At 37.9% G+C, this 27,725-nt stretch overlaps 2 protein-coding genes across 12 annotated transcripts; both read right to left on the bottom strand.

Annotated features, from left to right (window-relative positions):
• Positions 1-666: 666 nt before the first annotated feature.
• Positions 667-26,907, bottom strand: LOC146899780 (paired amphipathic helix protein Sin3-like 3). Of its 7 annotated transcripts, none has more exons than XM_085733549.1 (25): positions 19,358-19,486; positions 19,031-19,114; positions 18,838-18,913; positions 17,933-18,082; positions 17,640-17,826; positions 17,283-17,381; positions 16,986-17,150; positions 16,570-16,897; positions 16,034-16,170; positions 15,162-15,237; positions 15,033-15,062; positions 14,629-14,888; positions 14,362-14,516; positions 14,027-14,154; positions 13,654-13,908; positions 7,247-7,942; positions 7,023-7,093; positions 4,401-5,024; positions 4,183-4,283; positions 3,946-4,084; positions 2,517-2,675; positions 2,018-2,175; positions 1,802-1,907; positions 1,426-1,604; positions 667-1,067 (listed from the first exon to the last, which is right to left on the bottom strand). In XM_085733549.1, exons 3-24 carry the CDS (start codon positions 18,909-18,911, stop codon positions 1,449-1,451), a joined length of 4,254 nt encoding a protein of 1,417 aa, XP_085589675.1. In that variant the 5' UTR covers positions 18,912-18,913; positions 19,031-19,114; positions 19,358-19,486; the 3' UTR covers positions 667-1,067; positions 1,426-1,448. The 7 variants fall into 7 exon arrangements, with proteins under 7 accessions (XP_085589675.1, XP_085589678.1, XP_085589673.1 ...); XM_085733552.1 differs by having other exon boundaries at positions 15,033-15,059; XM_085733547.1 differs by having other exon boundaries at positions 19,031-19,077.
• LOC146899779 (uncharacterized) lies at positions 21,089-27,290 on the bottom strand. Of its 5 annotated transcripts, none has more exons than XM_085733554.1 (8): positions 27,173-27,290; positions 26,728-26,925; positions 26,418-26,545; positions 26,045-26,299; positions 25,282-25,642; positions 24,238-25,200; positions 22,066-24,153; positions 21,089-21,761 (listed from the first exon to the last, which is right to left on the bottom strand). In XM_085733554.1, exons 2-6 carry the CDS (start codon positions 26,775-26,777, stop codon positions 24,681-24,683), a joined length of 1,314 nt encoding a protein of 437 aa, XP_085589680.1. In that variant the 5' UTR covers positions 26,778-26,925; positions 27,173-27,290; the 3' UTR covers positions 21,089-21,761; positions 22,066-24,153; positions 24,238-24,680. The 5 variants fall into 5 exon arrangements, with proteins under 5 accessions (XP_085589680.1, XP_085589681.1, XP_085589682.1 ...); XM_085733555.1 differs by having other exon boundaries at positions 26,728-26,888; XM_085733556.1 differs by having other exon boundaries at positions 26,728-26,841.
• Positions 27,291-27,725: the final 435 nt, after the last annotated feature.

Here is a 27,725-nt window from a genome sequence, read left to right as displayed (position 1 = left end):
CCTTTATATGACATAATAAGATTCTTTGATCATCCATTTTCTTTTGGCTTTAAGGTCTTCTTCCTTTTGGTTTCCTTTTCTGAGGTGAATGCAAACTCTAGCAGAGCTTTACCATGAGGGTTTTTTTTCCCTAAAAATATATACTTCTTTCTATGATTTAAAAAACATAGAGATGATGATCTTCGTTAACCTGTATGTATAGCAAGAGTTTTAAACTATATTTTAAACCATTGTTGCAGTTAGGTCCCTAAAGTTGTGTGCACTATGTATTCATTATATGTCAACCTGTATCCATTTTTATTTTTTTTATATTTGTATCCATCAATTTTAAAATTTGATTTATTTTCACTCAGATTTTCCCAATCAAACCACTTAAATTTGCTTTGTCTGTACTCATTTTCCTTCAATTCAAAATTAGTCGGATCCATAGCCAAGCCATAATTTTAGATTCCACACCCAGTTTCATAATTTGACAAAGGAAATGTAAAAAAATTGGCTGCAAAGGCAAGACCACTTTACAACCCTGAATATGAAATCTAATTGCACCATGTCATATACCCTTCTACCTTTCCCAAATGACATGCAATACATAGAAGAACGCGCATTATTTAGGATGTCAAAAAAATAAACATAAATAAATTTCTTCCCAAATGACATGGTGCACAATTTAAGTGAATGTGGAGGCCAATTGCAGCCGCCGAATATTTCATAATTTGAATAATAATCTCAATAAGTTGGTAGCGAGCTAAGAAGAGAAATAAAACTTATTAAGATAGCAAAAATGTGGATGAATGGAAAGAAAATGTTCCCTAGTGTACAGATTACCTCTATTTACATCATGATATAACTCATCAGTCACCATGTCACAATATAATACAATCTCCTGAGCCTCATCATCTCCTTTTCTGTATCCCTTATTTGGTGTCTAGGATTGAAGATGTGAAGAGCACAAGAAAGTAAATTATATCTCAGAAAAACATCACATTCTCCATTTCTAGGATGCGATGTCATCGTCATCTGGTGCTGGTACCACTGATGCATGACCAATATTACCGAGGCCAACAAAACTGCAATTAATGGATTGTTTTCATATAAACACTCATTAACTTGGAAATTGCAACAAAAAAAATGATAAAGATGTCTACAGCAATTTGACACTAATGGTGGGAAAAACATTTGAATCACATGTTAAAGTTTCGCGCGAATACAAAGTAAGACTGTCTACAATTGACACAGAGAAGGTAAGGCTCTAATGTTGTTAGTTAAACATTTGGGTTCTAAAAATAACTTAAAATCTGGGCATAAATCAACTCCAAAAGCTAAGGGGTAGTGATTGCTCAAGCCTTATAAGAACGTTTTTTTTTTTCCTTCCTATATCTCTAATTGATGTGGGATCTCAAGAAGCAATAAAGGAAAATCACATACCATGTGTCTCAAATTGGATATCATCATTTGATGGAAAGAAATTTGTAGAACCGCCGTACTCTGCTTGAACAAGTGTTCGAAGACATTGTCTGTTCACAATATGAATTGTTCTGATGCAAACTTCCCCTTTTCCTTTTTGTTCGAATTAAAGAGTCTTCGGTATCTAAAACATATGAAACCTAACAGCAAGCAATGTGTTCAAAGGAGAAAACAAAGAATGGGAGTTCAGAAATACAATCGGAAGATGCATAAAAAAGTAAGCAAAATGCATGGCATTAACGAAAAAAGGGCGAAGCAAAAATTTACTAAAATTTGGTGATTTCAGAACAAATGGCATATAATTTTTTACAATATACAGAAGTAAATGATTACATACCTTGGATGAATTGCAAGCAATTTTACACTCCAAACCATTGATAACTTGTACTCCATCCATAACGTGGCCTGAAAACTCATCACTCCTGGCACATTTTAGTTTATTCCTACATAAAATAAATGAACCTTAAGTAAATACAAAGGTAGGTTAATGAATTGATCGAATTAAAGTGACTGCAAATGAAATGGCACCAATAATTCTCCTACTTATAAATACCTTTTTAAGAAAATTCCTGACTTCTCCTTACTGCCGGGGACAACAGATAGGAAGTCATTGTGCAAATAGGTTGAAAAATTAGGATCTATTGACACAGCAGTCACTTCTGGCTTATCATGTCCATAGTCCATCAACTGAATAGACAATCGAGTAGGTGACTGCAAGGAGTTATTAAATAAAACTGTTATAGATCATATAAACTTAACCTTTGACACAGTCACACAGGCATATCTGTGAGAGTAACTCTTAAGACAGGGGTGGTGGTTATGTTAAATTCTTCCCGAAGTAGTGAGTGGTGAGTGGACTCCAGAATTCAAACCTTTGACATTGCAGGTAATGTTTTTCTGGAATATCAATCCACTTCCACTGCAACCATTAACTATTATGTATATAAAGCTATCCATTTAAGATTTCATTTGAATGCTCAACCAAAATAAATAAATAAATAAATAAATCAAAAGCTGATCCAAGTAGAGGAGTGGAACAAATAAAAACTTACACATTCAATACGATATATGTTCTCATCATGAAGAAGAACACGGGCATTTTCATGATAAACTATATCAAAAAAGCTTCCAGATTTTCTTGATTGTTCATATGCATATAGTTGAAGAAGTTTATTATCCATCTCATCAGTGCCACTGGCAACAGCTTGAAGCTGAAACAAAATAGGACATGGTTTCAGGCTCAGAAAAAAGATGGAATGGTGTATAAAGGCACGTGAAAAACGGAAAGTAAAACAAACAAGAGAAAAACTGAATCTCATCAATTGAATGAAAAAGGTACAAGCGTTGTTGTGATTATATAAGCTAAGCATAATAAATCACAATCAAGAAAAACAGGAAGAAAAAAAACGTATCCTAATAAACAGATGCTAAGATATACACATGCACACAATATTTTATTAGAAACTAGATTATGAATGTTGCCCGTACCCCATAACAGGAGCATGAGATCCATTAGAAACAATAATATGTTGCTATTGAGACATCGTGGAGTAAGATGAGAAGTGTAAGGAACAAACATCCATAGATCGCTAGCATAGGAGACAAGTATCCACATATCCTCCGTCTCAGAACATTTATCAACGATGAAATAGCAGGACATTTGTCAAGTGACATAGCATAAGAATGAAACCGACAATTTCTTGCTTGTGAGGACAGGAAAAAACCATTGGAACAGCCAAAAAACAGTCGACATTGGGGCCTAATAAAATCAAACAAGGGATGGGACGCAGCAATGGCGACACCACAAACAAAAGAGATTTACAAAGAAATGCCTAGAACACATCAAACATGGGATCCACACAATGGAATTGGCCCCAACCAAACCAGCAAGGCCACACGAGATGACCGGTTTCAGCAGCGCCGAAAATTGGGGAGAAAAGGGTGGCACGTGGAACCCACAAGCTGACAAGGGCAGAACTGAAAAACTGCATGTGAGACCACATGACAAATCAGAAAGGCCCAAGGTTTTGGGTTGTGCAAGATCGGCGGCGACAGCATATAGTGGAGACAGAAATGACAAATGGCATCGGCAGATGGCTGTGATTGCGGGACAAAAGAAAGCAGAGAACGGACTCAAGGTGCAAGGCAGCAACAAAGGCTGCCTAGTATGTGGCTGGAAAGAAGGCAATTAAGATGGCTGCAATGAAGGCAGCTAGGTTTTTGCTTGTTTTGGTGCGGAAGTGGAGCTTCCCAGATCGACAGCTCTAATACCAAGTGGAAAACAAGAGAAAAACTGAATTCCGTTAATTGAATATAAAAGTAAAAGCACTAATGTGATTATATAGGCTAAGCCTAATAAATCTTAATCAAGAAAAACAGGAAAAAATCTGTCCTAAAATTACCGATACTAAAATATACACCGAATATTATCCAAAACAAATGTCAATTTACATACTTACAAAAATAATTCATGCACATTACCTGCTTAACAAGTTTATATATCAGCTTGTCTAACGTGAACAAGACATATGACTGAGTTCCAATAATAGCTCGACAGTCATCTTCAAATTTTGAATTATCAGAAGAACCATCCAGTAAACTGTAAAGAGAATTCATGAACCTGCAGCATAAAACCATAAAGGGCATCATCAGTCTTGTATAGATATTCAAATGTATAGTTTAATTTGTAATAAACAGTAACATTCCAATGCATATTACCTGGCATATCGATCAGTGGAACTTGTATCATTTGAAGCTCTCCATTTCTTTTCAGCAGAAGATGAGTTAATCTTTGCCGATCGTATCCTCTCATACAATGTCTGTCAAATTAGCAAAGAAAATGCAAGTTAAAGAATATATTATGAGCTCTGAAACTTCTGGTCAGTCTACAACCACAACTATAAATGTATATAATACATAAACTGACATAATTGTACCTGATGAAGTCTAAACAGCACATAAAAGGAATCATTTCCGTAAAAAATTTTAACATTCTCTTCTTTCCCATGAAACACCGGGCCGACATATTTTACGAGAGGCTTTACAGTAAGAAGAAAGCGCTCTGAGTATGGCAGTGAGGCTCCATCTCCTTCAACATCATTGGCATCAGCCATTCCTTCAGCTTCACCTTCACTCTCGACCTTGTTATCATGATCCCCATCCTCTTCATGTTCTTCTTGAGAACATTCCTCACCATCAGCAGACTCGGTACCAGAAACATCACCATTCTCCGATGCATTTTCACTGTCGTCTGATGATCTATGAGGACTTCCGTCACTTTCATCGTCATTTTCACCTCCAGCTACCCCACAAATTTGTTCCTCACGTCTATTTTGGTAGTGTTGACTGGTATTACAATCTTTTCCTTTATGCACTGCCTCCAGACCAGCATCTGCATAAACTGCAAAGTTATCCTCTTCAAAGTCTCCATTCGGAGATAATTCACCTTCTTCTCTTTCACATTTGAAGTGTCCAACTGATTCTTTGTGACAGCTGTGAGCTTTGGTGTCTTCAGTGATGGCCCCATTTGTGGACGTATCTGGTCTTGTAGAATCAGCACCCTAGGTAATTATAAAAGAAATCAAAACATTATACATATGGGAAACAATGCAAGCCTGACAAGACAGCAATGAAGGAAAAAGGAAAAAAAAACGGAGCCCCAAACTGATTTTCATTCAGTTTTAAGTTATTGCTGGCCTTATCTCTTAAATTATATATAATCCCCGCAGCAACAACAACCAAGTATTTTCCTAGTAGGTGAGAATCAATTACACGGACCAATCATTCATAGAAAAACCAGTAACATATCCCTCTTAGAATGAAAAATGATTTGCACTAGAGTAAAATGCTGAATATATTACAGTTTGAGTGTTTTTGATAACTTCAGCCGCAAGATGATCATTGTAGTCAGACGAACTTCAGTAGAAAGGAAATGGTGGTCCTGATATTCTTTTGAAAACAGCAGCAACATATGGCTTAATATTCAAGTGATATAATAGGGTGGGTATCTAGGGTAAAAGACTCGTAGCATGTTTCTCACACGGAAGCAGCAATTTTGACCAGTTTCAGTAAGTCATCTCATTTTTCATTATAGTTTATTATCATTCACACATGGATTTAGAGTTTTTAAATTTACAAATTGCACCTTACTCCAAAATGAGACCAATGATTCTCTTCATAGAGCATGACACAGACGAACTCACCGTAACAATTCCCTTCCACCCGTGCTTCTCCACCTATCCATTCTAATACTAGATTTGAAAGTTTCCAAATCTTAACGACTGACCTAGATCTCTGTATATTGTTCTTTGCCAACAATCAAAAGGCTCTACATTGCAGGTTAATTGATAGAGGTGCAGCTAGCCATTTAGTACACAGTCAGCAGGGTGGTCCCAAGAAATGGTTGGTTTATTCTAGAAGGGTAGGGAACGTGGGAGTTAGCAAGCCTTGAAGTGCCAATAATGGGGCATTCCTTGGTTTATTGCTGTAACCGTTTCATTATAAGGGGTAGAGTGACAGAATGGGATCTTATCTTAGACGGTAGCTAAGTTTGTTATGGGCAAGAAGCAATAACCTTCGTATAAGGAGCAACGCTCTGTGTCAATCAAGGATTACTCCTCCTCTGTAATTCCCTATTTTGAGATCTGGTTCCTAACATTAATCCCTCTAGGGCTACACAGGTCAGCAATCCTCATTGAGTGCCACTGCCATTTGGAGCCAGCATTGCTCTCGAATCTTTGATTGCACTAAAGGACATCTTGCCAGAAGCCCAAGACCTCAGCGCCCCTGTTTCAAATATGCAGTTTTGGCAGTGCAGCCCTGTTGGGACTACTTTGGGGGGTAGCACTTCGGTGCCTTTGTCTTTGGTGCCTTTGATCCTATCTCTCTCTAAACCATTCATTCTCTCTCATCTAAATAATTTATTTTAATCATTCATCTAACATTCTCTCTCATCTAAAATGAACTAAAGACACCTTAAAGGCACCAAAGGCGAAGGCACTGAAGTGCCATCCCTACTTTAAGTTGATGGTAAGAGCAGAGATGTAGTGGTTATTCAAAGTGATTTCAACACTGGTTGCTGGTTCAGCAGAGTTTGGTCATGAGTTGAGCAGCACATGTATGGCGATATGAAGAATTGTAACCTGGTGAACGTGGTGTCATGGTTAGGTTCTTTTGATCAGGAGGAGGCAGGTTCTTCTTTCTAGTAAAGGCAGGTCTGTTATGGATGGTTATGGTTGCTTCAACCTTTCGAAGATCCAAAGGATGGTGCCAATGGAGATGAAAAACATGTTTGCAAAACATTTTCCCACTTGTTGTGCATTAATCCATCCTTCCCAAATCATGGCTGTTGACTTTTATAACAACATGTCTGATGGTATAATTCACTACATATCTGATGGTATTTAATAGTCTTCCACCACAAATCATTTCACTACATTATTCACCCTAGACTCAACCCATATGATATATCCCAATAGTGAATTAAATTAAACCGTAAGTCTCATTCACTTAAACTTGAAAATAGACTAAAATAAGGTGATAAAGGAGTTAAGCCATACCTCTGATGAAGGTAAATCAAGCCCTCCCTCACTAGAAATATAACCAGGTCTAGACGGAGTTGCAGCAAATCCTTGCAGAAAAAAAAAGAAAAGGAAAAAAAAAGGTATCTCAGAGTGTCCATTCATTAGAGAAACAGTTGAAAATCAAAGGAAACACTAATGACCAAGTATGTAAGATAAACAATGAAGTAAATGTTGCATCATTCTTTTATCAAGTTGCCAACCTGATGCATTATTCATGTTTGCTCTTCCATTACTTTGCTCCATTCCAGAGGACATTGAGACATTAGCATTCACCAACTGTTCAATGGAATGATCTTGCTTATTGACTCTTGATACTTTGTCAGGAACGGATGCACTTATATGAACATTACCCTGCAGGGTACTACTTCCCAAAGTTTCAGTCTTAAGCGCAGAACGGTCTGATTTGAGACAATTATCCTCTTTAACCCCACCAACCCCATTTGCTTGCCATTCTTTGCAAGAATTTGATTGTTCAAATGGAACACTAGCATCTCCATTTCTATTAGGGTTTGAACTCTTAAGATTCATTATGGTAGCACCAACACCAGGACTACTATCACCCTTGGCAATACTTGCTGTACCAGTTTTTGCAGAATCTTTCTGGGCCTTCACAGCATCTTCTGTGTCTTCGGGAACACGCAGTCGAGAAGGAACACCAAGCATTGGTTCTAAAAATGTTGTCCAAATCTTCATCACTTTATCCAATTGTTCGGTTGTACAAACTTCTCCACATGAATATTTTATGAGTTGGTACAAATCTTCCTGTATCTCTGGATCAGGATACTCAAATTCCAAGTTAGGAAGAATAGGCCGTCTATTTCCAGCAGCAATTGCAAGAAGAACATCATCTTCTTTTCGTTTCTTCTCGCTAATTTCTTTGATCTCTCCCAATAAGGCTGTAATCCACAGTAAAAGAAAGGAGTTAGGAATCAGAAGAATAAAAAAAAAACTTTTACACCGTGATCACCACATATTTCAAATTCCAAGTTCCATTGTGCTCAAACAATAACAATTATTTTGCAATCTGTGTGCAAAGAAGCTCTAGAGACCAAGTCTTTTAAATCAATACAATCAAAGATGCATTCCAGCGTACAAATTATGTGCATATAAATTCCTTTCAAAGGAAGAAACCTGGCGAAAGGAACTATGTATTCCATTATAACCAAAAGGAACTAAATTGGAAGGAAAAAACAAAACAAACAATGGAATGAAGATGGTATCCTGCGTTGTTAATGCTCTGGTCCAAGGCATCCTTCAGCAAAGCAAGCCCAGGGCATTTCACAAATAAGACACGAGTTAAAAATAACTGAAGGCGGAATTTCCAACACAGAAAATAGTGGTTTGTTGAAATTACACTATGTAACAATGCTACAGCGCAGCTTCAGATGTTATTTGACAATATTTTGTACTGAAGAGCTTATTGTAGAACAATAGTGATTTGTTCAAACTCAAGAAGGAAAAAAAACTGCTGGACTCAAGTCCGTGCAGGCAACACACAGCAATATGAGATTGCCGAACTCAAAGTCCAACAGGGCAACCTCAGCCCGTCTGACTCGAAGTCCGCGAAGATGAGGCTTAAATAGAAATAAATCCGAAAGCATAATATAAAGACGCAAGTACTATAACAGGTAAATCCATTCAAAAAGAAAAACAGGATAATCCATTCAAAAATTTCAGTCAGAATATAAAGTATCAACGAAGTTCAAACCAAGCTCATAAAGTTCTACGAAAACACGCCAGTTCTTTAGAACACATGCAAATCCAAATCAAGTTCTACATAAACTTTAAACGAAAGCTACGATAATTCTTAAGCATTAGAAACATTGTACGAATTACAAAAAGCTGAAGTACAGAGCCAATAATCTCAAAATAGATAATAAATTACAAAGCCTGAGAATTCAAAACAGATGGCAAGACTATAAGGAAAATAGGATTCAAATTAAGTCCCCGCAACAGGCTCCACCTCAACCACCAAATCATCACCCTCTACAACTTTGTCCATGCTCATACGACTGAAATCGGCGCCCTTACAAAGGAATTCAGCTTGCGACCGCGCCCGGTTAAAACCATTATAGAAGCTCAAGGCAGACTCCATCTTCTCATTGTGCAAGTCCTCCTCCAGCTCAGCAATCTTCTGATCCTTAACTCCAACCCCATCCTTTAAAGTCTTCACCTCCTCCTCCAACTCATTCTTAGCATCCTCAGCTGTTTTCTTATCCGCCAAGGCGGCCTTCAACTTCTCTTCAGCATCAGTAGCTTTGCCCTTCCAGCCAGACACCTCCTTCAATAACGCCTCCTGCTTCTTCAAGGCTTGGTACTTCTTCCCCAAAACCTCCATCAGCACAACGGTCCAAAGACCAAACATCCCAGAATCACGAGCGACCCTCTCGAAGGCGCCAGAATCACCAGCCGCCATGTCCTCATCAAAACCCGCGAAGTGCTCAGCCACAAAATCTTCATAGTCGAAATTTACATCCCAAAGGGACTTACCCACCTCGCCGGCGACTTCAACATCCTTCGAACTTGACTCAAACTTTCCATTGATCGCCTTCTCGACTACAGAATCAAACATGACAGAAAAATTGCAAAGACTACTGACATTTGCTCATCCCCCCGAGGCACTGAACGCCCGTTCATCCCCCGTGGCACTGAACGCCTTGGCAACCCCCCGTGGCACTGACATTTGCTCATCCCCCGAGGCACCAAGTATTCGTTCATCCCCCGTGGCACTGAACGCCCGTTCATTCCCCCGTGGCATTGAAGCAAAGCACTGAACGCCTTGTCAACCCCCCGTGGCACTGACATTCGTTCATCTCCCCGTGGCACTGAACGCCTTGTCAACCCCCGGTGACACTAACATTTGCTCATCCCCCCGAGGCACTGAGTATTTGTTCATCCCCCGTGGCACTGAACGCCTTGTCAACCCCCCGTGGCACTGACATTTGCTCATCCCCCAGAGGCACTGAGTATTCGTTCATCCCCCCGTGGCACTAACATTTGCTCATCCCCCGAGGCACTGAACGCCCATTCATCCCCCCATGGCACTGAACGTTCAAACAAAGTCTCTTCTATTACGGACAGAAACCGACAATACGCCAAAGCGTTTGAAACACACAGACACAAAATTCGAAGATAATATGTGATTTTCATTCACGAAGTTGCCAAAAACCGAGCATTAACTTAAAAACAAGAAAATTGTTTATAAAGCAACAAAAAGGCGTATCAACTCGCCATAATCAGCACCATGGGCTAAATAAGTTAAAAAACGACACGAAAATGTTATCATTACAAAAAACGAAGAACACATTGTCCAAACGAAACAGAATAAATAAAGTACAACTATCATTCTTCATCGACCAACTTGCCATCTACAATGACTTTGAAAGAATCAAGCTCGTCCACCTTTGCCCCAGGATTGAAAAGCAACACCTGCTCTGTGGCGCACTTGAAACCATCTTCAAAGTAAACGGCAAGAGCTCGCCTCCCATCTTCAACGGCCGAGTTCGCCTCCTCTAAAGCCTTCTGAAGCCTATCTACTTCTTCTCTCTGCGTATCCCTCTCCTTCTCCGCAGCCTCTTTCGCCTCTTTCATATCACCAAGTTCTTTTTCTGCAGCCTTCTTCTCTTTCAGGGCATCTTTTAAACGCCCCACAAAACCAACAACTTTGTGCTTCCACTTTTCTACATCCTCAGCGGCATCCTTGAACTGTTTTTCAACAGCACCATGCTTCAGCTCCATCGCATGACCCATTAGAAGAATACGCAAGGCCGCCGACCCAGCATCCACCACCAAGTCACTAAACTTGGCCTTTACACCAGCATCAACGTCAACCTTCGCCAAAGGTACATGCTCCGCCATGTATCTACAAACACGAACTAGCTGATAAGATAAATGAAAGAGTTAACCAGATAACAAATCAGAAGAAACAAGAACATACTTTCGAAAATCAAACTCCGAATGCCAAAAAGACTTCGTAGCTTCTACGTTCAGTGAAGTGCCACCCACATCTCTACTCGCCGAGCGATCCCTCTCGGAATCCACAGCCTTGCCTGTCTTCATCTTCTTTGGCTGAGGAGAGTCCGCCAGAACAAATGCAACTTCGTCCCCAGTACCATCCAAGTCTTTTATCTCCACCTCGCAAGTTTCGGCGCCACTCTTCGCGGCGGGCTCCTTCCTCTTCAACTTCCTCAACTTCAAACCTGCCGGATCGCTCGACATATAGCCATCTAAATTCTTACTCTTCTCCAGTTCCGCCAAATACTTCTTGCGCTCTGATCCAGTCAAGGGCAACATTTTTTCTACAAGGATTAAAACAGCATAAGAGGTCAGAACTGCAAGAATAAACACAAAAATCCAAGAATAATGTAAAAACTTTTAACCAAAAACCACTCACGCAAATAGGCGTCCATGCTTCTAACATCTCCCTCTCTATCCAACAACTCATGAATATTGATGAGAGGAAACTTCTCCAAGAAACAAACTAAAGACTGCTCGTAAGGCGTCATCTAGGCAAAATCGAAACCCATCACCGCCCGAGGATTGTTTGTCCAACGAAGAGGAAACTTAGGCTTCCCATCCACCAAAATAGATGCAGTAGAACACTCAGGCGCGCCTTGTATCCTGGCGAATGAATCTCGCCATTCTTTCTTAAAGTTAGAAGCATAAGGAGGAAAGAGTCTCTTCCCGGCATGAGCACCAATAGAAATCCACGTTCCTTTATTGACATCCTTAGTACCATAGAAGTGAAAGAAAACACCAACAGAAGGTTCCAAGGACAAAGCCTTACACAGAATCTCAAAGCCTCGGATAAACGCCCAACTATTGGGACGGATCTGGGAGGGCGCGACATTGAGAAACTTCAGCACGTCCATCTCTAAAGAAGTGAAAGGAATCTTCACGCCGAATTCTTCTAAGACAGCCATGTACATCAAATAGGATTCGTCTTGCTCGCCTGACGTCTCTTGATCACAGACGCGTTCATCTTCGTCGCAAGACAACAACACCACCACATCCTCTTCATGTCCGGTGGATGAGATGTTGAATTTGCTACGAAACAAATTAACGTCAGGAACGTTAGTGTATAACGAATACTCCACGCGGACTTCTTCGGCGAAACCAGCCATTTCCGTAGAACTAGATCTCGACTCCTCACCTATCAACTCAGATGGCTGGAACAGACAAACCTCTCGACAAACGTTTTCCCCGCAATTCGTTCCTGAAGTAGCAGAGAATCATAGTCACTATCACTACTCGAATCAACGCTGGATTCACTAGATAAATCACTGAATAAATTCTCCCCGTAAAGCCCTAAATTGTAAACCACCCAATCAATAACTCCATTAGGGCCGGTTGCATGTCTCAAACAATCCTTCCTCAACTGTTCCCTCTCAGCTGGATCAGTGGGATCAATCACCTTTCCCGATTCGTCGCACTCTCTAATTAAAACCATTTCCTAGAACTACGTCTACGAAGTGAAAACAAAACAGTAAAAGAGAAAAAGTTCGGAGAATACCTAAAAGTGACAAGCAACAGAAATCTCAAACAAAGTTGGAAGCTACGAGCGGATGCAAAATAGAGAGAAAGCAAAGAGAAGTTGAAAATGAAGAACAGTCACGCTTATATAAGAGAGATTGAAGGATGCCTCGAAAAACGTGTTGGGGACTTCAATTAGTGGAGACACTTAAGGAATAAGCTACGATTCAAACACGTGGATATCAACGAAGAGTCAAGAGATCTGAGAGCCGTCCAGATGCCCAGAGCAAAATGTGTACCCAACCCGCCTTAATTACTGGACAAACCACCTCGCCTTGTCCCAAGACTCATGCTTGGGGGGCTAGAAGGGATCATCAGAGTCGTACATTCACCCTCGGGGGCTCTCAAGACATCCTACATCACCTCAGGGCGACGCCTTCTAGGCAAGTAATATACTCACCCTTGGGGGCTCTCAAGACCTCTTACATCGCCCCAAGGCGACGCTTTCCGTATGAAACATACATACGCCCATAAGAACTCTCTGAATACAAAGTGAATATCCGAATATAAAACGAAATTTGCAAACGATTAAATCACTTCGCCTTCTCCCAAGGCTCGTGCTTTGGGGGTTGTGGACCGTCATAATATTCCTAAAGACATAAGAGACCCTCAGAAGGGCTCTTAAACCCTCTAGAAGGTCTTGGAGCCCTCCACAAGGCCTTAAGCGCCCTGTTAATGGGCTTTTAGGCCCAAGGCGCGCTCTCCTCGTAGCACCGCCTCAAGCTGCTTCTAGAAACCTCTAGAAGCCGCCTAATTACTTGAATACCCTTGTTGCTTGCTGCCTAAGTAACCACAAAATCCGGCCCATAGGGAGCTATAAATACAACCCTTGAGAGCCTTCTCAAGGCATGACCAATACAATACAAACCCTAATTCTATTATTGTGCTTTTTGCAAGTACAATACTTTATTCCCTAAACTAATTTTAAATATTTCTTAACTATATTAAAAGGGTTAAATCAAATATTTTCTTTCAATGGATGTTAAATAACTTATTGTTTAAAGGTTGTTAAAGAGTGCCATACTGTTAAAAAGAATCAAGAATTGTGTTATTGGACAGAAAATTAATATTTTACCTTTAGTGCTCAAGCTTTTTGTATCCTGCTGCTTAAAGTAAAAGCTTCGATGATCAAGTGATTTATGATAATTCTTCGCATATACATCAGCCCAAACTATATTAAACTCTGCACGGCATTTTGCCCACTCCTCCTGTTTCTGCTTCAGGCGGGTTAATATCACCGGCAAGGCTAGAGATGCATTCTTTTTCAACACGTCCATCACATCAAGCCCATGGTCACCGTATAGTCGTTCAATGCACCTAAGATTTAGAGCTAAAACAACACACCAAGAAGATAGTATCAGAACAGAACACAAAATATCAGGAAATTACATCATATTCCATTTATATGCTATGATAAATTTTATTGATCAATTGAAAAAACATATAACCTGATAAATGCTCCTCAATACGAATTGGAATATCTCCTGGAATTACATCATCATTAACTTTTTCTATGATCTCCTCAACTTTCTTACTAGTTGCATTTATAGACTCTAACAACATATCAAGTTCAAACCTAAAAGTATAAAATAAAAAAAAAATATCAGAAAAGTACTGGTGATAGAAATCTTATGGAAATAACACCTCTCAAATCAACCATGTGATGCCAAAACTAACCAAAAAGTAGAACACATGGCAACTATGACGACAACCAACCAATACAAAATAAATTAAATTAATAGGTATTTTTAAGGGTAAATGAGAATTAATTGTAAGCAATAACCTGTCGTCTTCGCATCTAAACAAGCTCTCTTCATACTGATTTTTGCGCATGTGTTTAAAGGAATAATCCTCACTTCCTGACGTTACAGAAACCCAGTGATCATTCAATACTTTGGCGCCAAGTTCAGTTTTCTGGCTAGCTAATGGTATTGGGTACTGTGTAAGCCAAAATATTATACATATAAAACACAATCAGTAATGAAATCTATGAAATCTCAGATTTCACAGGGACAAGCTAAAAATGAAGATGCAAGCAAAGAACCAATACATTTTTGGGTAGGAGACGGTAGCTGGGAGTACATTGTTCACAGTTAGAAAGGTCCAGTTCATTTATAGGCTTTCCTACATACTTGTCCTTGCTTAGAGACACCTTAGGAATAGAGACATCCTTGTTGGAAATTCCAGTGGATTTGTCTCTTTCTCGGAGTTCCCGGTCCCTTTCTTTCACCCCATCATCCCTGCCCCGATCTCTGTCCTTCTCCTCTACCTTCAGTGGTTTCTGCCCATGTCCTTCATTCCACAAAGATTCTGATGAATAAACAACGTCAGATTTTTTGGACCAGAAGAGAATACTGGCAAATGTTCATGTGAGCCTATGCTACAAAAAAATAAAGAAAGGGAAGGGGGTGCATCTATAGAAGATAACAGAAAAGAGAAAACCATATAACTTACTTTTATTCATGACACCAGCAAGGAATCCTTCTACATGAAAGCACTTGATTAGAAAAAATATAAAAGAAATAATATAAAACGAAAAGAAACTAGATTTTGTAGAAAGTGAATAAATAGCTTGAACATTACCATTCTTCTCGCATTGTGTCACAAAATCATCAAATCCCTCCATAATATCGGCATATTTTCCCAGTAAATCACCCACCTAAAAGAATAAGCCAAACAGATATTAGCAATTACATAGAGTATGTTTCGACGGGGCAAATTTCAAAATGTGAAATGAATGAAAGTCAATGATAATCTGAACCTAAATTGAATAGTGTGAACCTTAGTTATGTTCAACAAAAATAACTTATATCACAATACCATTCAACATTTCCTACACCACATTCAATTTTTTCAGTTTCAGGTTTTTGCCATGGGGGACGGCTGGAAGTTGAATGTATTTGGAAAGCTCTGCATCAAACTGTTCAATCAATTGTTCTATTCTATTACAATTTTAATTTGTTGTTTTATGGAAACCATACTAAAATCAATTGTTTTTCCTTCCCATTGTACTCACTCCTATTGTTTAATAGAAAATTGACTTTCATTGATGATGTATGGACTATGGGCTTGCACAAAGGTGTATGGTTATATTCTAGGAACACGTGTCTGCTGTGTCAAGTTAAAGGTCAACAAAAGTCAAAGCTAAAATAATGCATAAGGCCAATGGTCTTTTACAATATAACAAAACCCATTGTTTATTGTTTTGGCTATTTGCCCAGATATAACTCTTGTAATTGGCTCCTCCCACTGCACTTTTCATTCCAAAATAAATGGCAACAATGTGCAGGGATTTTCTCTGTATGCCCATGGTAAGTTCTTCATTTCCGTATTTTACCTTAAAAATATTTATCAAATGTTAATGTTCAACGCAAACCACACTAAATTGCAGGGTACTGATAGAATGTGGAAAAACAAAATCCAGAAATGTAGCTTCTAAAAATTTGAAACCATACCAATGCCAGTAGTTCTTGTCGGGTGATTATTTCCCTGCTGTAGATATGCAGGCACTTCAAAAATTCCTGGTAATCATCAGGATTTTTTAACTTCTCCTTGACTTTTTCAAGGAAAGCAAGCACCGGACTGCACAAACCTGAGATGACAAATTTTTAAGGTTCAATATGAATCATAAAAGAAAGAGTTAAAATTACTATTCAACAAAAAATATAACACCAAAACAAGTTGGAAAATAGATATTTCTTCTTACAAGTAAAACATGAAGAAAAAAAAAGAAAAAAAAACTAGCATTTTTCAATTATAGATAATCCAATCAACAACAGATATGATAGTTTTTCTAGCTTTTACCATTATAACTGACAAAAAGTGAAGATGAATATGTGCATTAGATAATAACTTTCCAGGTGTTATTAATGGTTTTCTACATTTTATATTTTCCACTAATTCCTTTGCATGTGAACGTGATGAGACTGAAGTGTTAGTGCGGTTAAAATATCATGCATCTTAACTTAAATAATTTTAGTTATTGACATACTTTTCAAAGAACTTTTATCCTCACAAGAGGACGAGTTAGGAAGAAGGTCGAGCTTTTCATCTGCATCATGCAATGGTTCAGCAGTACCAGGGTCCATAGCTCTATGACCAGACTTTTTCTTGTGGGATAAACGCTCCAGATTACCATCATTATCATAATCTCTATCATCCCTTTCCCGTTCTCTCCTATCTCTTTCTTCTCTACGATCCTTTTCTCTCTCGCGTCTTCTCTGCTCCTTATCAGTCCTCATCACACCTCTGTCAAGTTCTGGATCAGGATGATCAACGCTGAGATCGCGATCAGCATGCAAAGTTGTTGTCTTTTCTCTCTGGCAATGAGAAAAGCAACAAATTAGCTTAGCTTAATGGTCAACTACAAAATAAAAGGGTTATAAGAGCTAGAAGAGAGGCATATACCTTGTCAACATGCATTTGCCTCCCTGTTGTCATTGCAGAGCTCCTATCTCGAAGGAGAGGATTACGAGCAGAAGCAAAATGTGCAGCAGCTGCTCCTGAAGTATCAGGAAGAAAATGAGTAAACTCCTCGAGAAGATCTCCATGGTCTTGGAAGAGAGCAGAAACCTGGAGAATTGCAATATGATTAAAATGTATGTATCAAGAATCATAACACCTACCAAAGGGGAAAAAATAGCTAAACCAAAATAAAAATTAGTCAAATTGGAACATGATAACATAGGCAACGATAGAACGGACCTCTTGGTAAACTGCAGTGATAGGCTTGAGTTCCTTTCTATACATATTTAGTATGTCTAAAAAAGTCTTATACACGCGATCGTTGCCTTGAAAACGATTCTGCATAAAAAGAAGCCAATCAGAATGAAAAGTTAAATAGCTGATGCTGAGTTGATCTTCGAATAATGTGTGAGAGCTATGGCCTATGAGCAAGATGGAACACTAGATTGCCGATGCGATGTCACTGCCAACATCTTCATAGGCCCACATTTAAATAAGCCAGCATTTCAGTCGTCCAAGTTCCTAGGCCCAACCTTTGTGTTGGCACATGTGTTGGAAGAAATAAATTAAGTGCATCAAATTCAAAATTGTTTTTACCTTAATCTTGCCCACAAAATTTATAGCTTCTTCAAATTCAACAGGCTTCTTTTGTGGAGGCTGTTCATCATCCGATGGGAGTGTGATTGCATATCCCTTTGGCAAAAAGGTGTTAAATCCCAAAATCAAATCTTTATGCCCTTTAAACAGCTCCTTCACTCTTTCTATGACACCAGCTGTATCAATTCTAAACAAAAGAAAAAATGTGACACCAATCAATCTCTGCTAAGAAAATGAAAATCCACACTACCATGAGGGAAAAAAGAATGAGAATGAATTCTAGATGAATAAACCTTTGGGCTTTGAAAGCCTTCATGACTTCCAAAAATTCATCGTACTTTTCCTTGTTGTTTTGAAACATTTCTCTTACAGCTTTAAGATATGATAAGGCATCATTTGTGGTTAACTTCTGACCACCAGTCATCACTTGGGCTTGCCCCGAACTACATTCAACAAATTTTAAAAAAAAAATACTTAGTCCGTTGAACAAATTAATGACAAAGTACTTAACAAATTATCGGTTTCGCGACATTCAAACACTGTTTAGCTAAAGAATGTTGAATGCTTTTTTGCTGTTAGTTTTTTTCTTCGTCTAAATATAGTAAAGGTCTACAGAACCTGCTAGTGCTAGTTAAAATATATAAAAAAAACTCTAAAGAAATTAACTTGTCGGTTTCAGTTACACCAAAGAACTTAGAAATACGGATGACTCCATATAGAAACTACAGATAAATCATCAAACAAATAAACATTTTATCTTATCTCACCAAGTCAAACATCACAACAAAAACAAAAATTGAACCTTCACCAGTAATAGAGACTAGGTCCCTGTTTTTATAACAACTTGTTTTCAGCTTATAGCACAAGCGCTTATAATGATAAGCACTTATGTATAGGCTATTTATATAACGAAAGATAAAATATAGTTAAACTATTTTCGTATAATCTGTCTTCATAAGCTATCTTGGAAAACATATGAAAATAAACTATTTCCATAAGTTCTCCCAAACAGTCTCACAAAACTTACGTCAGTAGATAAGTTCAAATAAGTCAATCCAAACAGACCCTAAACCTAAATAACAAATGAGAAAACTAAAAATGCAATCAAAGAGAAAAAAACACAAACACACACACAAGAACAATTCATGAAACAAGAAACTAAAGACACAGAAAAAACATGTTTTTTAATGAAACTTACGGTTCTCCTCTAGAAGACAGCACAGGGCGTTTGAGCTGTGAACTCATGTAACCATCATCTCTTGACCTCTTCATCTCTGTCAAAAAAAAAAAAAACAAACAAACACTAAATCAATGTCTTGAAACTCAAAATCTTAAAAAACCCATGTTACACATTAAGAACAAAAAAGTAACAACCAGAAAACAGATCTAACCTAATGGAATTCACAAAGACATCAAACAGGAGCTAGAATTCCAAAACCTGATTACAACACAGATCAACCAAACACAACCAAATCCTAAACAAACATAATAAAAAATAATTCAAAAAATGGTTTTTTTTTTTCTTCAATGTAAAGCAAACTTGATAAAAATTTACAACCCAATAAAAAACGATTCAAATGGAAAAACTTTATGGATTGATTGTGAAGTTTAAACACTTGAGAATCCTTAAGAACAAGTTTTTTTTTTTGGTTGAACAGATAGATATATAAATAAGAAAGTGTGAAAAATAAAATGAAAAATAGAAAAAGAAATTAAACCTTCGCAGAAGAATGAAATTGAAGATTGGAGTAACAAAACAGAACAATGAAGTTTTGTGGCAAAGTTTGTTACTGAAAAGAAACAATATCTTCGAGCGGAGGTAGAAGAAGAAGAAGAATGCAAAGGGTGAAGAGAGTGAACGATGGTGTTTATATATTTGTGTCGTGTGTTCAAAATAAATAGGCTTTTTTATTTATTGTAAAATTATAATTAATTTTTTTGATGAACAATATAAATTATTTTTTTGTAAAAAATGTTTTGATAGATGATATTATGATGAGATAAAATAAAATAATATCCACGTGAATTTAGCTCAATCGACAGAGACATTTTGTAATATATGCAGGGATTGAGTTCGAACCTGAAACATTTTATTCATATAAAGGTGAATACAAGAAGTTAACTCATATTTTATAAGAACGTGAGTTCAACTCTTTATGTCAACGTGGGTACCAACTTTACGCAAGTCCTAATGAGCTCTTGTTGGAGGGTCAAATACAATTGTTAGGGTTCGTTAAAATTTAAAGATTATCTTAACTCCGGCTAGCTCCGAGCTCAACTAACATAGACATTTTTCAATAAAAAAAATAAGGTTATCTTCTTTATCAGAAAATTATGGGTCTTATTTTATTTTATTTTGATAAATGGAAGTTATTTTTTTTACTAAATATGTTATTTTATTTCAATTAATTTGATTCTATCTTATATTATTAATTAATTAATTAATCTTAACAAACTCTCTTTTTTGACTTAATCACCTATGCTCTAGTTTTATTAAAATAAAAACGTATACTGAAATCATGATTGTGTGGTATTATCAACAACAAAAAGATTAAGAAATTGGGGGTGTGGTGTCGTAGAAAAGCATATTTTGCGTATATTTTATACTAAGTATTTATCTTATCATTTAGGGTTAATTTTTTAATCAAATAATCAATAATTAATAATAACTAGGGTTAATCAATATTCTAAGCGAGTGGTGATTTAGGGATCACACAATATAGAAGGGTAAATAGTCGCGTGGCCCACAAGATAGATTACATGGCACGTTTACTTGTTACAAATTAGGGGCTGGCTTTGGGAATTAGGGTTTGTTGAAAGATGTGATCTTATCAAAAAAATTATCTTTGTTTAGACAATTTAGTAGGGACTATTAATTTTCTCACCCTATATCTTTCCTCGCGCGCCCTATTTTTTTTTCCAATTTAACCCATGGTCCGGATTTTGTTTTCCGGATTGAGTTGTTAGAATTTTGCAGATATTTCCAGATTTTAAAATCCGGAATAATGTTTTACCAGAACTTTTGCAATTTTAAGCTTTACAGTTCGTAAAACAAAATGCAAATAAAATAAAAAACAGAAATATGAATGCTACACATGAGTTGATTTAAAATTATGACCAAAAGTGATGATTTAAAATTGTTGGGGACTAAAAGTCAAAAAGAACTTTTAGAGAGATTAAAACAAAAAGTTAGTATACCTATAAGGACCAAAAATATATTTATCCCAAGAAACAAATACATCCATTTCGAATGCATTGATTTACAAATTTTTCATCCCCTCAAAAGAAATACAATTTTTTTTTTTTATAAAAAACCTATTGTATAAGGTACTTAAAGAGTGCCCCGAGAACATTCATTAGTGTTCCCTAAATTTTATGTTGAAATAATTGTTGATATTGGAAATTAGAATGTAAATAAGTTAGTTATTGGCTCTTTTGCAAGACAGATGTTTGAGTTCATAGTAAATAGTGTATACTTCTTGGGTGCAATTGATTCACAAAACAATAAGTAATTGATAAAACAATACATGATATGACATAATAGTACACGATAATTATAGAGATATATAGTATTTATGTTGAAAAATAAAAATGTTACGAGAGGCTTTACATTAAGAGAGCGTTTGAGTATGGCAGTGAGGCTCCATCTCCTTCAACATCATTGGCATCAACCATTCCTTCAGCTTCACCTTCACTCTCGACCTTGTTATCATGATCCCCATCCTCTTCATGTTCTTCTCGAGAACATTCCTCACCATCAGCAGACTCGGTACCAGAAACATCACCATTCTCAGATGCATTTTCACTGCCGTCTGATGATCTATGAGGACTTCCGTCACTTTCATTGTCATTTTCACCTACAGCTACCCCACAAATTTGTTCCTCACGTCTATTTTGGTAGTGTTGACTGGTATTACAATCTTTTCCTTTATGCACTGCCTCCAGACCAGCATTTGCAAAAACTGCAAAGTTATCCTCTTCAAAGTCTCCATTCGGAGATAATTCACCCTCTTCTCTTTCACATTTGAAGTGTCCAACTGATTCTTTGTGACAGCTGTGAGCTTTGGTGTCTTCAGTGATGGCCCCATTTGTGGATGTATCTGGTCTTGTAGAATCAGCACCCTAGGTAATTATAAAAGAAATCAAAACATTATACCATATGGGAAACAATGCAAGCCTGACATGACACGCAATGAAGGAAAAAGGAAGGAAAAAAAACGGAGCCCCAAACTGATTTTCATTCAGTTTTAAGTTATTGCTGGCCTTAACTCTTAAATTATATAATCCCCGCAACAACAACAACCAAGTATTTTCCTAGTAGGTGAGAATCAATTACATGGACCAAATCATTCATAGAAAAATCAGTAACATATCTCTCTTAGAATGAAAACTGATTTGCACTAGAGTAAAATGCTGAATATATTACAGTTTGAGCGTTAATGACAACTTCAGCCGCAAGATGATCATTGTAGTCAGACGAACTTCAGCAGAGAGGAAATGGTGGTCTTGATATTCTTTTGAAAACAGCAGTAACATATGGCTTAATATTCAAGAGATATAATAGGGTGGGTATCTAGGGTAAAAGACTCGTAGCATGTTTCTCAAACGGAAGCAGCAATTTTGACCAGTTTCAGTAGGTCATCTCATTTTTCAGTTAGTTTATTATCCTTCACACATGGATTTAGAGTTTTTAAATTTACAAATTGCACCTAACTCCAAAATGAGACCAATGATTCTCTTCATAGAGCATGCAACAGACGAACTCCCGTAACAATTCCCCTCCAACTGTGCTTCTCCACCTATCCATTCTAATACTAGATTTGAAAGTTTCCAAATCTTAACCACTGACCTAGATCTCTGTATATTGTTCTTTGCCAACAATCAAAAGGCTCTACATTGCAGGTTAATTGATAGAGGTGCAGCTAGCCATTTAGTACACAGTCAGCAGGGTGGTCCCAATAAATGGTTGGTTTATTCTAGAAGGGTAGGGAACGTGGGAGTTAGCAAGCCTTGAGGTGCCAATGATGTGGCATTCCTTGGTTTATTGCTGTAACCGTTTCATTATAAGGGGTAGAGTGAGAGAATGGGATCTTATCTTAGATGGTAGCTAAGTTTGTTATGGGCAAGAAGCAATAAGCTTCATATAAGGAGCAACGCTCTGTGTCAATCAAGGATTTACTCCTTCTCTGTAATTCCCTATTTTGAGATCTGGTTCCTAACATTAATCCCTCAAGGGCTGCACAGGTCAGCAATCCTCATTGAGTGCCACTGCCATTTGGAGCCAGCATTGCTCTCCAATCTTTGATTAACTAAAGGACGTCTTGCCAGAAGCCCAAGACCTCAGTGCCCGTGTTTCAAATATGCAGTTTTGGCAGTGCAGCCCTGTTGGGACTACTTTGGGTTGATGGTAAGAGCAGAGATGTAGTGGTTGATCAAGGTGATTTCAACACTGGTTGCTGGTTCAGCAGAGTTTGGTCATGAGTTGAGCAGCACATGTATGGCGATATGAAGAATTGTAACCTGGTGAACGTGGTGTCGTGGTTAGGTTCTTTGGATCAGGAGGAGGCAGGTTCTTCTTTCTAGTAAAGGCAGGTCTGTTATGGATGGTTATGGTTGCTTCAACCTTTCGAAGATCCAAAGGATGGCGCTAACGGAGATGAAAAACATGTTTGCAAAACATTTTCCCACTTGTTGTGGATTAATCCTTCCCAAATCATGGCTGTTGACTTTTATAACAACATATCTGATGGTATAGTTCACTACATACCTGATGGTATATTAATAGTCTTCCACCACAAATCATTTCACTACATTATTCACCAGCTCAAGGCAGACTCCATTTTATAGAAGCTCAAGGCAGACTCCATTTTCTCATTGTGCAAGTCCTCCTCCAGCTCAGCAATCTTCTGATCCTTAACTCCAACCCCATCCTTTAAAGTCTTCACCTCCTCCTCCAACTCCTTCTTAGCATCCTCAGCTGTTTTCTTATCCGCCAAGGCGGCCTTCAACTTCTCTTCAGCATTAGTCGCTTTGCCCTTCCAGCCAAATACCTCCTTCTTCAATAACGCCTCCTGCTTCTTCAAGGCTTGGTACTTCTTCCCCAAAACCTCCATCAGCACAACGGTCCAAAGACCAAACATCCCAGTATCACGAGCGACCCTCTCGAAGGTGCCAGAATCACCAGCCGCCATGTCCTCATCAAAACCCACGAAGTGCTCAACCACAAATCCTTCATAGTCGAAATTTACATCCCAAAGGGACTTACCCACCTCGCCGGCGACTTCAGCATCCTTCGAACTTGACTAAAACTTTCCCCTCTTCTTCACCGGCGATTTCTTGTCCTGCTCTTGAGCAACCTCCGTCTTGCCGCCCGCAGAACTGCTCTCATTCTTCCTTTTGTTTTTTCGATCCAAAACACCCTCAGGATCACTCTTAACATAGCCTGCAGCCTTCTTGGCCAAAGCCTCCGCCAAATACTTCTGTCTCTAAGCAGGGACCATGGGAACCACCTCTTCTGAAAAGAAGAAAATGACAAACATCAAACACAACAAACATAAAATAAATACAGAGGAAGAAAAAGATCAAAAGGAGAACTCACACAAATAAGACTCTAGCCCTGCACGATCTGGCTCTTTGTTTAAGAGTTGGGCGATGTTCGTAGGCAACATCTTCTCCAGATAGCTAACCAAGTCACGCTCATAAGCGCTCATCTTACTATAGTCATAACCGGTGATAGAGGCGGGGCTGGTGGTCCACCGCAAAGGAAACTTAGCCACACCATCGACCTTAACGGCGGCCTTGACACAGCCGGCGGCCCCATGGACTCTTAAATAACTCTCCCTCCAATTCTTGGGATTAGAAGCATAGGAAACAAACTCTTCCCAGGGTGTGCAGAAATTGAAACCCAAGACGATTTATCCTACCCCTTTAGTTCCATAAAAATGTAAGAAAACGGCCAAAGAAGGATTAAAACCAAGTCCCTTGCACAATACTTCAAGCAAAGCGCCACGCAGGACTACCAAAATAAATTACAAATGAACTTCATTCTTCATCGACCAACTTCCCATCTTCGACAATCTTAAAAGCATCCAGGCCACTAAAGTCTGCCTCAGGATAGAACCATTTAGCCTGTTCACGGGCGCGCTCAAAGCCGTCATCAAAATATTTTGCCAGGGCCCCTTTGCACTCCTTCACCTCTTCTTCCAGCTGAACATTTCTTTCTTTCAAAGAATCCCTCTCCAGCTCCACGGCTTCTTTCTCAGTAGTTAAAGTCGCCAGTTTTTCCTCAGAACTCTTCGCAATTTCCTCAGCCTTACCTTTGGACTTCAGAGCCCCGTTCAATCTGGTTTCTAAACATGTTGCCTTGTGTCGCCATTTCTCAACATCTTCAGAAGCATCTTTATATTTTTTCTCTAGCTCAAGATGTTTCTTCTCCATAACATGGTTCATTAGGAGGATCCTAAGGGCATATTCTCCGGAATCCATCACCAAGTCGCCAAACTTACTTTTACTTCCCGCATCAACGTCAACATCCGCCAGGGGAACATTTTCCTCCATATACCTACAAAATTTGACGATCAAATAAAGTATATAATACATAATAGGGAAGGGTAGAGTATCCACAGAAGTAAATTAATTATACCTTCGAAAATTAAACTCTTTGTGCCAAAAAGACTCCCCCACCTTATCATTCGAAGAAGTGGTTGCAGCGGTATGGACGCTCTTATCACCCACATTATTACGCTTACCAGTTCTCCCTTTCTTTCTTTTAGGAGAATCCACAATCTCCGCTCCAGTCCGGTCGACAACCTGCTCGACGTTCTCAAGCTCCGTATCAACCTGAACAGTAACAGCATCATCCTTTGAAATAATGTCTTTTCTCTTTGCTTTACGATGAGTTACACCGGCGGGATCACTGGTAGCATATCCCTCGGCTTCCTTCCTCACCTTCACTTCAGCCAAGTATTTGTTTCTCTCAGAAGGCGTCATGGGCAACATTGGTTCTACAAAATAAAAACAATGTCAACAAATAATGAAAAGAGGCAAGCATGAAGAAAGCAATTCTCAGACAAAAACACTCACGCAAATATGCATTTAGATCCTCCGTATCCCCTTCCTTATTCAAGAGTTTATGGATATCGGAGAGCAACATCTTGTCTAAAATGCCCACCACGCCCTGCTAATATTGGTTTGGGCTGTGTTCTTAACTAACTACATTAAATTAATTAAGTATACTTTATTCCCTAAACTAATTTTAAATATTTCTTAACTATATTAAAAGGATTAAACCAAATATTTTCTTTCAATGGATGTTAAATAACTTACTATTTAAAGGTTGTTAAAGAGTGCCATACTGTTAAAAAGAATCAAGAATTGTGTTATTGGACAGAAAATTAATATTTTACCTTTAGTGGTCAAGCTTTTTGTATCCTGCTGCTTAAAGTAAAAGCTTCGATGATCAAGTGATTTATGATAATTCTTCGCATATACATCAGCCCAAACTATATTAAACTCTGCACGGCATCTTGCCCACTCCTCCTGTTTCTGCTTCAGGCGGGTTAATATCACCGGCAAGGCTCGAGATGCATTCTTTTTCAACACTTCCATCACATCAAGCCCATGGTCACCGTATAGTCGTTCAATGCACCTAAGATTTAGAGCTAAAACAACACACCAAGAAGATAGTATCAGAACAGAACACAAAATATCAGGAAATTACATCATTTTCCATTTATATGCTATGATAAATTTCATTGATCAATTGAAAAAACATATAACCTGATAAATGCTCCTCAATACGAATTGGAATATCTCCTGGAATTACATCATCATTAACTTTTTCTATGATCTCCTCAACTTTCTTACTTGTTGCATTTATAGACTCTAACAACATATCAAGTTCAAACCTAAAAGTATAAAATAAAAAAAAAATATTATGGAAATAACACCTCTCAAATCAACCATGTGATGCCAAAACTAACCAAAAAGTAGAACACGTGGCAACTATGACGACAACCAACCAATACAAAATAAATTAAATTAAAAGGTATTTTTTAAGGGTAAATGAGAATTAATTGTAAGCAATAACCTGTCGTCTTCGCATCTAAACAAGCTCTCTTCATACTGATTTTTGCGCATGTGTTTAAAGGAATAATCCTCACTTGCTGACCAGAAAAAGTAACAACCAGAAAACAGATCTAACCTAATGGAATTCACAAAGACATCAAAGAGGAGCTAGAATTCCAAAACCTGATTACAACACAGATCAACCAAACACAACCAAATCCTAAACAAACAGAATAAAAAACAATTAAAAAAATGTTTTTGTTTTTGCCTTCAATGTAAAAGCAAACTTGATAAAAATTTACAACCCAATAAAAAACGATTCAAATGGAAAAACTTTATGGATTGATTGTGAAGTTTAAACACTTGAGAATCCTTAAGAACAAGTTTTTTTTTTTTCGGTTGAACAGATAGATATATAAATAAGAAAGTGTGAAAAATAAAATGAAAAATAGAAAAAGAAATTAAACCTTCGCAGAAGAATGAAATTGAAGATTGGAGTAACAAAACAGAACAAGAAGTTTTGTGGCAAAGTTTGTTACTGAGAAGAAACAATATCTTCGAGCGGAGGTAGAAGAAGAAGAATGCAAAGGGTGAAGAGAGTGAAAGATGGTGTTTATATATTTGTGTCGTGTGTTCAAAATAAATAGGCTTTTTTATTTATTTATTGTAAAAATAATTTATTTTGATGAACAATATAAATTATTTTTTTTGTAAAATATGTTTTGATAGATGATATTATGATGAGATAAAATAAAATAATATCCACGCGAATTTAGCTCAATCGACAGAGACATTTTGTAATATATGCAGGGATTGAGTTCGAACCTGAAACATTTTATTCATATAAAGGTGAATACAAGAAGTTAACTCATATTTTGTAAGAACATGAGTTCAACTCTTCATGTCAACGTGGATACCAATTTTACACAAGTCCTAATGAGCTCTTGTTGGAGGGTCAATTGTTAGGGTCGCTAAAATTTAAAGATTATCTTAACTCCGGCTAGCTCCGAGCTCAACTAA

Source organism: Medicago sativa, chromosome 8 (assembly GCF_051527215.1).
Source record: "Medicago sativa cultivar Bolivia chromosome 8, Bolivia_mono, whole genome shotgun sequence".
Lineage (NCBI taxonomy): Eukaryota > Viridiplantae > Streptophyta > Magnoliopsida > Fabales > Fabaceae > Medicago > Medicago sativa.
This window is presented reverse-complemented; position numbering and strand designations above follow the sequence as displayed.